Source organism: Carcharhinus amblyrhynchos, chromosome 8 (genome assembly GCF_965287045.1).
Source record: "Carcharhinus amblyrhynchos chromosome 8, sCarAmb.v2.hapA, whole genome shotgun sequence".
Lineage (NCBI taxonomy): Eukaryota > Metazoa > Chordata > Chondrichthyes > Carcharhiniformes > Carcharhinidae > Carcharhinus > Carcharhinus amblyrhynchos.
Window position 1 is genome coordinate 125,795,026 of NC_137331.1, and position 12,165 is coordinate 125,807,190.

Genomic DNA, 12,165 nt, shown 5'->3' on the forward strand with positions numbered 1-12,165 from the left:
CCGCTGGGCGCCATGGCCTACACAAGCCTCTGGACACCCCATTTCCAGCATCGTCAGCTCCGAGCCAGAAACTGCGCTGTGTAAATTATTTCAATCAGGATCTATATCCCTTTAGCTGTCCCGGGACATGCCCACTAATGTCCCCCCCCCGCCCCACCAGGAGTTGTTCACTCCAGTGGGGTTTACAGCAGTTCCCCACTAATGGGGAGCTGGCGACCTGACTGAAGGGGGGAGGGAGGGTGTGGAGCATGGAGGTCCCCCAGGAGGTCAGGGATAAAGGGGATTGCCCCCTGGGCATTGTCAGCTTGGCTGTGCCAGAATGGCTCCCCCCAAGGCACTGCCCAAGGGGCAAAGTGGCAGTGCCCAGAGGGCATCTTGGCACACTGCCCACCAAGTATGGGGTAGTGCCAAACGGATGGGGCCTGAGCCTCTGGGTGCAATCAGTGGGGTCCTACCGTCATACTGCACTTGGTTTGGAGCAGCTGTGGGGTTGTGTGGCTGGCCAGCGATCGGGAGGCCGGCAGTGTGGAGCTATTGAGTATGTGCCAATCTCCACTCTGGCAGACTAGCGCACGTGCAGTGGCTCACTCAGCACTCTGCTGCCGGCCTCTTGGGTAGGATGAGGCCCCGCCCCCAGCTTTCCAGCGTGATTCACACTGGGGGGGGGCAGGGGGTGGGGGGAGGCGTGTGTGTGAGATTCATTGTGGAAATCACACTTAAAATACCAGCAGGATTTACTCTAGGTTTTACGCAAATTTAGCTCATAGAATTTTTTGGGGGAGAATTTCACCCAAGATGTTTGTTTGGGAGACAGTACAGACATGATGGGCCAAATGGCATTGTAACAATTCTGCGATCCTATGATGCTTCATGGTAATATTTTGGAGTTAATTATTGGATCGGGGAGATTATAATTTTGATGCTAAGATGCTGAAATGCTGGACTTCTAACAAGTGCAAAATAAAATGGCTGTTTCAGGTTATTTTTTGCCAACGAGATCCAGAATAGAGGTGGGCCAATGAAATAGCAGTTGATCTTACTTAGCAGCAGAACTTGAGACCTGATGTCTATACTGCTTGCAAAGAAATACAGTCCAGAGAAATATTTTGTCTGGGAGTTTAAAGGCATTCAGTGAATGCTGAAAGGCTACATCATCAAAAAGATGGGTGGATCTCAATGTTCTCTGCCTTCAATTTACCAGGGTTCTTGCTGGGAGTAGGGGTTAATTGTAGTTTGGACCTTATGTGATTTGCAGCTCACAGAAAAGTCCTGGAATCTGTTAGTCAGCTTCAGGCAGTTAGGTCTTGGGAAATATTTAGAGCTCCGTGCAGCCGAGAGGCTAGAATTTGGAGAAACCCAGTGTCAGCTTAATGAAGTTAGCAGTCTGCAAAAGAGTTGGAAGTGTGCCAGCAATTAGAGACAGGAGTGCAGGTGTATGAATCCTATAGAACACAGTCTTAGGAGAAGAGATTGAACTATTGCATGGTGAGTAGTCATTGATGACAATCCAATATGGAGCAGTTGTTGCAGGAATTCGGAGGCTAAATCATCAAAAACGAAGATCTGAAATACCTCACAAGAGAGATAAAGAGTTAAATATTGTGACTCACAGTGGTCACTGACGTCTAGATGGGTTGGTGAAACATCCATGGGATCTGTCTTGGTCGCATTTGCCATTTAATGTGCAGTGTGATATGTTCAACCGCAGTGTGCCTGTCAATTCATATTTACCTCATTAATTTTGAGTACTGGAGTATGAGATAGACATTGCAAATTGTTTTAATGTTCTGACTTTGTGTAGATTTTTTTTGTTACAAACATGGAATCTTGGGCTTTATGGGTAACTGGGATTTTAAACTTTGCTATTTGAAACAAAAAAGTTACTCGTCCCTAATCAGACACTTTCCAAACCTTTGACATCCTTCCCAAAGTGTGGGACTCAAAACTGGGCCCAACACTCCAGAACCAGTGATTTTAAAACTTTAGGGAATGTAGTGGGCATCACACATGTAAGGCACCTGGTCAGGGACCAGTTAACACACTCAGAGCGGTGATCCTACAGCTGAGGCAAGGATGTGAAGTGCGAGGGATCGGATGGTTGAGAAGTGTTGGAGAGCAGTGCCCTCACATCAGGTCTGTAAATTACCTGCAAATATGCAGCCAGCTGACCACATATCTATGGAGGTGGAGTAGAGTTTTGCGCCAAACAGCACATCTGGAGGACGATACCATAGTGTGACCACCTGCAATGGGCAAAAGGTAGTTTGAACAACACCACCATCTCTCGTCCTGAAGAATTTCAGTATCACTCAACCCAACTGCAGTCGGCAAAATCAACTCCAGATTCTAACAGCGGCAGAATATCTGGATAATCTGCTTTTAGAGATGTAGAACGACGAACAAAGGAAATTTACAGCACAGGAACAGGCCCTTCAACCCTCCAAGCCTGCACCAACCGTGCTGCGCAACTTAACTAAAACTTCCTACTCTTCCGGGGACCATATCCCTCCATTTCCATCCTATTAAAGCTTACTGAATTGTGGTCACTGTTCCCGAACTGCTCCCCTACTGTAAACTGAGGAACAAACATTCCCCTGGTATAAAAGCCATGCTCCGCTTTGACTGGAGTTGGATAGGGGTTTAATTTATCATCTCATCTGAGAATCTGCACCCTCTGACAGTGCGGCACTCCCTCGGCACTGACCTTCTGACAGTGCGGCACTCCATCGGCACTGACCCTCTGACAGTGCGGCACCCCCTCGGCACTGACCCTCTGACAGTTTAGTATTTCCGAGTACTGGAATGCAATGTCAGCCTGTGTATAGTCTCCAAGTGGGACTTGAATCCACGACTTTCTGACCAGGTGAACCACAGCTAATACTTAAAATAACGATTGTAATATTTTAACTATATTAACTATAATAACAAAGAAAAATGTGGTTTTCACCTGTAGATTCAAAGTAACACACAAAAGGATTATTGAAAGTGATGTGGCTTGTACAGATTACAAACTAAAACAGCAACCTGTACAACACCTTAATGACATCAAATCATTGACTGCTCTTAAAGCAATCATGCAAATATTTAAATATATAACAAGGATCTGGTGAAATTATTGACTCTCCATTTGGTCCATTTCTAATTCAGTTTTGGGCCACCAGGTCAAACTGTGCTCTCCACTCCAAGGGGACCCCAGTGCCTCAGAGACCTGGATTCAGAGAGGGGTATTCCCCCTTCCTCTTGTCTAATGTAAGGTGGAGCTGGTGGAGAATTTTTGAGGCAGTTTTAACACAGCGTTGAGTGCTCAGACTGGCACCACTTGACCCAGCATAACCAATTCAGAATGGTCCCTTCAGGCACGAACCCAGTGGCTGCTCAATCTGAGAAGATCCACACGCAGGTTAATGATTCTCTGACAAGACAAAGCTCAGAAGGTGACTGAAATGCTCCCCTACCTCTGCAGAGTAACACCGGACAGGAATACCAAAAGCTCGAGCCAGCCCAAAATCTGCCAGTTTCAGCTCACCATTCTGTGAAGCAGGAAAATAAACAAAGGAATGTGTGGGGGAGAAGAGGCAAAGAACTAGAAACTCAGCCACAGTGAGAACAAAGAATCACAGCACAGCACTCAGCCTCTCCTGGTTTACCAAAGGATTCCCAGCAAACGCAGCCCTCCCACCCCACAATGTTCCCCAGATTAGGCACCGCTTGTTTTTAATTCTTTCACCAGATGTGGGTGTCAGTGGCTAGGCTTGCATTTATAACTCATCCCTCAGTACTTGAGGTGGTAGTGGTGAGCTGCCTTGTTGAACTATTGCAGTGCCTGCAGAGTAGGTACAACCACCGTGCTGTTAGGGAGGTCTGTCCAGTTTCATTCCTTTTAGACTTTGCACAATTGTCTTGTTAGGCCTATCAGGAGCCAGTTTAGAGCCAATCACATTGCTGTGGCTCTGCAGTCACATGTAGGCCAGACCGGGTAAGAACGGCAGATTTCCTTCCCGAAAGGACATTACTGAACCAGATGGGTTTTTCCAACAATTGACAATAGTTTCAAGGTCACATTCAAGGAGACTGAAATTATAATTGAAATTTGTGGATTGAATTTAAATCCCACCAGCTACTATGGTGGGGTTTGAATCCACGTCTCCAGATTACTGGTCTAGTAACATTACTGCTCCAACACTTTGCCCAGTCCCCAAAGATCTCCTCCAGACTAGATAATTTAGGTCCTCTACCAAGGTCACCATATCCCCTATGCTACTTGAACAGAATTTCAGTCTTTGAGTCCCTCCCCCATTGGTCTCTCTCAGGCTCCGAGTCTCTGTCCCATGGGTGTCTCTCATGTTGTTCAGTCTTACTCTGAGGGTCTGTGCTGTGCACTCAGACTCACCCTGTTGATCAGGAGGTTCTGTGGTTTCAAATCTCTGTGTAGTACATTCCTGCTGTGACAGAACGCCAAACCCTTCAGCAACTGATACATAAAAGACTACAGGAAGAGAATAAAATCAATGGTGATGAAAGATTAAATGATTAAAGATATACACATGTAATGCTGTGCTGTACCTGTCCTGGGGGTGTTTGATGGGGACAGCATAGAGGGAGCTTTACTCTGTAGCTAACCCCATACTGTATCTGTCCTGGGAGTGTTTGACGGGGACAGTGTAGAGGGAGCTTTACTCTGTATCTAACCCTGTGCTGTACCTGTCCTCGGAGTGTTTGATGGGGGACAGTGTAGAGGGAGCTTTACTCTGTATCTAACCCCGTGCTGTACCTGTCCTGGGAGTGTTTGATGGGGGACAGTGTAGAGGGAGCTTTACTCTGTATCTAGGCTTTTACTCGTTAGAGTTTAGAAGAATGAGGGGAGATCTCATTGAGACATATAAGATGATGAATGGGATGGATAGGATAGAGGTGGAGAGACTCTTCCCGCTCAAAAAAGACAGTAGGACTAGGGGGCACAGCCTCAAGATGAAGGGGGGGCGGTTTAGAACGGAGTTGAGGAGGAACTTCTTCACTCAAAGGGTGGTGAATCTCTGGAATTCTCTGCCCGTTGAAGTGGTGGAGGCTGCCTTGCTAAATATTTTTAAGACGCGGGTTGATGGGTTTTTGATAAGAGAGGGGATTAAGGGTTATGGGGAGAGGGCGGGAAAGTGGAACTGAGCCACGACAGATCAGCCATGATCTTATTGAATGGCGGGGCAGGCTCGAGGGGCTGGATGGCCTACTCCTGCTCCTATTTCTTATGTTCTTATCTCACCCTATGCTGTACCTGTTGTGGGAGTGTTTTAATGGGGACAGTGTATCAGAATCTAGAATATATGGAGATAATGGACACTTACCTTTACAATCTCAGGATCCAGGTCTCCATTACAGCTATCAAAATACTTCTTTAAATCCTGTTAAAAAATTCAAGAGATATAAAATGGTAAGAAGCAAAAAGAAACGCAGCCAGCAGCTAACAGCTAACCTTCAGGGACACAGAAGAGAAAGACCTATTCCTGCTCCAGTCTGTAATACAGTCCCAGAGAACCATTAAGCTTCACATAAATCCCCATAGTTAAGATTAGAATCTGTGATTTAGACTCGGAGTTTATTATTTTGTGTAAACCTGAACCCACCTCCCCTTCATGTTGCCCCCTTCTGCCCCACAAAACCCCTTGATTAGATTCCAGCCTCTAACTCATTCCCAGGTATCAGTTATTTTAACAATAAATTCCGGAACTCTTGTTTGTATTCCTGTCTGTGACTCGCTCCTTGTATATTATTTGCTTGTTTGTCCTTCAGGGATGTTCATGTTCATTATCTGGAATGTTTGGCAGGGTTAAGGAACATTTGAACATAAACATAAGAACTAGGAGTAGGCCATTCGTCCCCTCAAGTCTGCTCCACTATTCAATAAGATCATGGCTGATCTTTTTTGTGGACTCAGCTCCACTTACCCGCCCGCTCACCATAACCCTTAATTGCATTACTGTTCAAAAATTTATCTATCCTTGTCTTAAAAACATTCAATGAGGGAGCCTCAACTGCTTCACTGGGCAGGGAATTCCACAGATTCACAACCCTTTGTGTGAAGAAGTTCCTCCTCAACTCAGTCTTAAATCTACTTCCATTTATTCTGAGGCTATGCCCCCTAGTTCTAGTTTCACCCACCAGTGGAAACAACTAAATTAGTAACAGGATTACGGAGTATTGGGCTAATCAAAGGACTCTTGGTACTGTGGATGAGCGGAGAGATCTCGGTGTACATGTGCATAAATCCCTGAATGTTGGCACCCAGGTTGATAAGGTTGTTAAGAAGGCGTACGGTATGTTAGCTTTTACTGGCAGAGGGATTGAATTTCGGAGCCGTGAGGTCACGTTACAACTGTACAAAACTCTGGTGCGGCCGCACTTGGAGTATTGCGTACAGTTCCGGTCGCCGCATTGTAAGAAAGATGTGGAGGCATTGGAAAGGGTGCAGAGGAGGTTTACCAGGATGTTGCCTGGTATGGTGGGAAGGTCTTATGAGGAAAGGCTGAGGGACTTGAGGTTGTTTTCGTTAGAGAGAAGGTTAAGAGGTGACTTAATTGAGGCATACAAGATGATCAGAGGGTTAGATAGGGTGGACAGTGAGAGCCATTTTCCTCGGATGGTGATGGCTAACACGAGGAGACATAGCTTTAAATTGAGGGGTGATAATTATAGGACGAATGTCAGAGGTAGGTTCTTTACTCAGAGGGCAGTAAGGGCGTGGAATGCCCTGCCTGCAGCAGTAGTGGACTCGCCAACTTTAAGGGCATTCAAATGGTCATTGGATAGACATATGGATAACATTGGAATAGTTTAGGTTAGAGGGTCATTAGATTGGTTCCACTGGTCAGCACAACATTGAGGGCCGAAGGGCCTGTACTGCGCTGTAATGTTCTATGTTCTAACTTCCCTACTTCTATCTTATCTATTCCCTTCATAATCTTATATGTTTCTCTAAGATCGCCCCTCATTCTTCTGAATTCCAATGAGCATAGCCCTAATCTACTCAGTTTCTCATCATAAGCCAACCCTTTCAACTCCGGAATCAACCTAGTGAATCTCCTCTGCACCCCCTCCAGTGCCAGTATATCCTTTCTCAAGTTTGGCAGGGTTCTGGAACGTTTGGCAGGTACACGGGTAACCTGAACCCGCAAGGTTCCACCGCAAATAGAACAGTGGAAACAGTTGAGTTTTGATTTAGTTGCAGGTTTGAGATTTCCTTGCCTGTTGTTTTCTCTCTGCCTCTGCTACACACGTGCTTTCGAAGGAGGCTGCACTATGTTTCATTCTGTTGCGCCAGGTGCAGCAATCTTGGGTGAGTTTCTCGCAGGACTCAGAAACATGGCAAACAGGAGCAGCTGTCAGCCATTTGGCCCATCAAGCCTGGTCCACTACTCAATATGATTATGGCTGATCCTGTGTGTTAATGTCACACCCTGCACTCTCCCCACACCCCTTGATACCTTCAGAGTCTAGAAATCTACTTCCTTCTTAAATATATTCAGTGATTTCACTTCCACAGTTTTCTGTGGTAGAGAATTCCACAAGTTCATCACCCTCTGAGTGAAGATGTTTCTCCTCATCTCAGTCCCAAATAATCTAAATGTCTCAAAGTTGAAAACTCTGAAGCGAAGCCTTTAGAGCGTCCTTTTAGTGTTTCCCTTGACCACTGTCAGAGCATACCCCAAAATCAATCTCTCCATCAAAGATTCACTTTGATAAGCAAACGTCCAGCGTTCGGACTGCACAAGTGGCCTGGCTTAGCTGTGACTGTCTCACTCTGATCTGGATCTTGGTTTCCAGCTCAGCTGAGCACCTCAATGTCTATCACTTTGTCTCACTGTCTGATTGCCAGAAACGCCTGAAGGAAACGCAAGTGAAAATGGTTCTTGGCATAACGCTGGTACAGTCCAAAGACTTTCAATGTGGTGAGGCAGACTAATGCCTTTTCAGTACCGGACTGATACTCACAGAATGCCAAAGGCTACACTTGCTTTGGCAATTCTTGTATGTGTCTCATCATCAATCTAGCTAGTTCGAGGCAGTGCACTGTTGAGATAATTAACTCAATGTCAACACGTTCTGATCATGGTCTGAAAGCTTGGACTCGAAATAGGGCTTTCCAGGAGTTTCAGTGTGGTCAGAAAACCAAAGTTATCACAAGCATTGGAGAATAAATCCAGCAGCCTGGGCCTCTGGACTACTCGCCCAATGACACTACCACTAGATCACAGTGCCCCTTTGGTTAAGCTGTAAATTAATGCGATATTTACATCTCCTAATGCTTGCATTTCAAGGGATAAAACCTTAAAACTTACCAGCCAATCACCTAATTAATGTCTTTCAATTCTTACCACATATCAGCTTCTTCCCTACTGCTGTCAGACTTTTGAATGGACTTACCTCGTACTAAGTTGATCTTTCTCCACACCCTGGCTATGACTGTAACACTACATTCTGCACTCTCTCCTTTCCTTCTCTATGATGGGTATGTTCTGTCTGTATAGAGCGCAAGAAATACTTTTCACTGTATCCCAAAACATATGACAACAATAACTCAAATCAAAATACTAGAGGCTGAAAAAAAAAGGTCAAAAGCAGCAGCTCCTTCCCCAGTGAACCAAGTGGACATTTGTGCCTGTCTGCACTCAGGCCATGCTGTCTGCACTGTATGATTATGGTAAGGTTGGCCAGTTCCTTTCCACTTGTACAGCTGGAGGCATATCCGTATGCTGCAGGATTGATGCTTGCTCCCACGTACTGAGGGTTCAATGAGCCTCTTAACCAGGTATTGACTTACAGCCATATAGACTTCACCTGGGAAATCCGCAGCTCCTGGAGCTTTGCCACTAGACAGGAGTTTGATTGTGTTCATCGGTTCCAACTGTGTGGGAGCGCCATCAAGAGAAAAAGATGATCGTAAACTATGGGAGCCAGTTTGTTTCTGCATTGATGGTTGCTTGAGGATTAGGTTAAAGTTCACTGCCCGTCTTTGCAGAATTTGAGCTTTTTAAGTGAGTGGCTTGGAACTCACTCCCAGGTATCTGTTATTCCATATATAAACCACCCCGAACCCCTCGGTAAGATTCCAGTCTGTAACTCACTCCCAGGTATCTGTTACTCTATATATAAACCACCCTGAACCCCTCGATTAGATTCCAGTCTGTCACTCACTCCCAGGTATCTGTTATTCTATATATATAAACCACCCCGAACTCCTCGATTAGATTCCAGTCTGTAACTCATTCCCAGGTATCTGTTATTCGATATATGAAGCACCCTGAACCCCTCGATTAGATTCCAGTCTGTAACTCACTGCCGGGTATCTGTTATTCTATATATAAACCACCCCGAACCCCTCGATTAGATTCCAGTCTGTAACTCACTCCCGGGTATTTGTTATTCGATATATGAAGCACCCTGAACCCCTTGATTAGATTCCAGTCTGTAACTCACTCCTGGGTATCTGTTATTCTATATATAAACCACCCCGAACCCCTCAATTAGATTCCAGTCTGTACCTCAATCCTGGCTATCCACTTTTCTATATCAAAGTCCATTAGACTGCAGCCAATAACTCACTCAGTGAATGTCCGTTGCAGAGGTCTGTAATTACCTGGTCACAATACTCAAACACAAGCGTGAGCTTCTTATCACTGTGCAGAACATCATGTAGCCTTTGGAGAAAAAAGAACATTTAGATCAGATCCAAAGTCTCTAGCAGTGGAATTATTCACGTTGAAGTTCTGAAATGAAGGCTTGTCACTGGCCTGACTCCTGGTACAAACTTGGGTCAATATGAATGATAAAAGTCAGTATCATTTGGCTTTGCATCATCTCCCATTGAACACCCACCCAAACCAGTCCAGCCCTTCTCCAACTGCCCACAAACCCTGCACTGAGCTCCCCACAGTGGCCGGATGGCACAGTGGTCAGCACTGCTGCCTTACAGCACCACAGACCCGGGTTCAATTCCCACAAGGACATCCCCATCCCAGCACGGAACAAAGGTACTGTTTCTGTTGGTGGCTGGTGTCCTTACGTGATGGAGTTCAGCAATGCAACAAAACACAAAGGAACGGCACTTCATCCTCAGTGTGGGCCCAGCTCACTGAGTCACACAGGCCTCAGCCAGAAGTAGATCAGTGAGTGTCTGCGACAGTCACCATGCTTACCTCACAATGTTCTTGTGTTTCAGCTCTTTTAGAAGGCAGATTTCTCGCAGAGCTGAGCTAGGGACGCCCTGAAAAGAACCAAATAAACACAGCATTAAACACAACTGTTACAGGTGGCAAACATCAGAGAGGACAGTAAAATACCAACACTAGAATATACAGCAACAAAGCAACGCCAGAAGGCACAGTCTTATTACTAACACCAGACACAGTCAGAGATAGCAAAGAGGAAAGTCGTACACAGCAGTAGCAGAGGGTACTGTTGCCCATAACACTGACAGTAGTTATACAGTGACAGATGGTACAGTCGCACCCAACAACACTGAAGTCACACACTAACACTAAAAAATCTAGTCATGAGGCAATGCCACAGGTTAAACTTACACTAACTAAGGGTACAGTCTTACTAACACCAAAAGATAGTCACAGACAGCAGAGGGTAGTTACACACAGCAGCGTTACAGGCAAGTCACAAACAGTAACATCAAATTGTACATGCTGTAACACCAGAGTGCACAGGCCCACTCGCTTACACACCAGAGTGTAGTCACATGTGATGACAGAGAGGAGTCACAGTATAACCCCAGAGAGTGTGTATGTGTACGTGTGTGTGTGAGAGTGAGACAGAGTATGTGTGTGTGTGTGTGAGAGTGAGACAGAGTATGTGTGTGTGTGTGAGAGTGAGACAGAGTATGTGTGTGTGTGTGTGAGAGTGAGACAGAGTATGTGTGTGTGTGTGTGAGAGTGAGACAGAGTATGTGTGTGTGTGTGTGAGAGTGAGACAGAGTATGTGTGTGTGTGTGTGAGAGTGAGACAGAGTATGTGTGTGTGTGTGTGAGAGTGAGACAGAGTATGTGTGTGTGTGTGTGAGAGTGAGACAGAGTATGTGTGTGTGTGTGTGAGAGTGAGACAGAGTATGTGTGTGTGTGTGTGAGAGTGAGACAGAGTATGTGTGTGTGTGTGTGAGTGAGTGAGACAGAGTATGTGTGTGTGTGTGTGTGTGAGTGAGACAGAGTGTGTGTGTGTGAGTGAGACAGAGTGTGTGTGTGTGTGTGAGTGAGACAGAGTATGTGTGTGTGAGTGAGACAGAGTGTGTGTATGTGTATGAGTGAGACAGAGTGTGTGTGTGTGTGTGTGAGTGAGACAGAGTGTGTGTGTGTGTGTGAGTGAGACAGAGTATGTGTGTGTGAGTGAGACAGAGTATGTGTGTGTGAGTGAGACAGAGTATGTGTGTGTGAGTGAGACAGAGTATGTGTGTGTGAGTGAGACAGAGTATGTGTGTGTGAGTGAGACAGAGTATGTGTGTGTGAGTGAGACAGAGTATGTGTGTGTGAGTGAGACAGAGTATGTGTGTGTGAGTGAGACAGAGTATGTGTGTGTGAGTGAGACAGAGTATGTGTGTGTGAGTGAGACAGAGTATGTGTGTGTGAGTGAGACAGAGTATGTGTGTGTGAGTGAGACAGAGTATGTGTGTGTGTGAGTGAGACAGAGTGTGTGTGTGTGTGAGTGAGACAGAGTGTGTGTGTGTGTATGTGAGTGAGACAGAGTATGTGTGTGTGTGTGTATGAGTGAGACAGAGTGTGTGTGTGTGTGTATGAGTGAGACAGAGTGTGTGTGTGTGTGTGAGTGAGACAGAGTGTGTGTGTGTGAGTGAGACAGAGTATGTGTGTGTGAGTGAGACAGAGTATGTGTGTGTGAGTGAGACAGAGTGTGTGTATGTGTATGAGTGAGACAGAGTGTGTGTGAGTGTGTGAGTGAGACAGAGTATGTGTGTGTGTGTGTATGTGAGTGAGACAGAGTATGTGTGTGTGTGTGTATGTGAGTGAGACAGAGTATGTGTGTGTGTGAGTGTGTGAGAGACAGAGTATGTGTGTGTGTGTGAGTGAGACAGAGTATGTGTGTGTGTGTGAGTGAGACAGAGTGTGTGTGTGTGTGTGAGTGAGACAGAGTGTGTGTGTGTGTGTGTGTGAGTGAGACA

The 12,165-nt window shown here is 45.7% G+C and overlaps 1 protein-coding gene across 2 annotated transcripts in view; it reads right to left on the minus strand.

Moving 5' to 3' along the window:
• cdk5 (cyclin dependent kinase 5) overlaps positions 1-12,165 on the minus strand; it is a 36,379-nt gene that overhangs the window by 15,046 nt on the left and 9,168 nt on the right. For both annotated transcript variants that reach the window (XM_080194784.1, XM_080194783.1), the window contains exons 3-8: positions 10,188-10,255; positions 9,629-9,689; positions 5,340-5,396; positions 4,391-4,486; positions 3,456-3,530; positions 2,147-2,243 (exon numbers count right to left, since the gene is read on the minus strand). In XM_080194784.1, the coding sequence (XP_080050910.1) occupies positions 2,147-2,243; positions 3,456-3,530; positions 4,391-4,486; positions 5,340-5,396; positions 9,629-9,689; positions 10,188-10,255 (454 nt within the window). The remainder of the gene's footprint in view (positions 1-2,146; positions 2,244-3,455; positions 3,531-4,390; positions 4,487-5,339; positions 5,397-9,628; positions 9,690-10,187; positions 10,256-12,165) is intronic.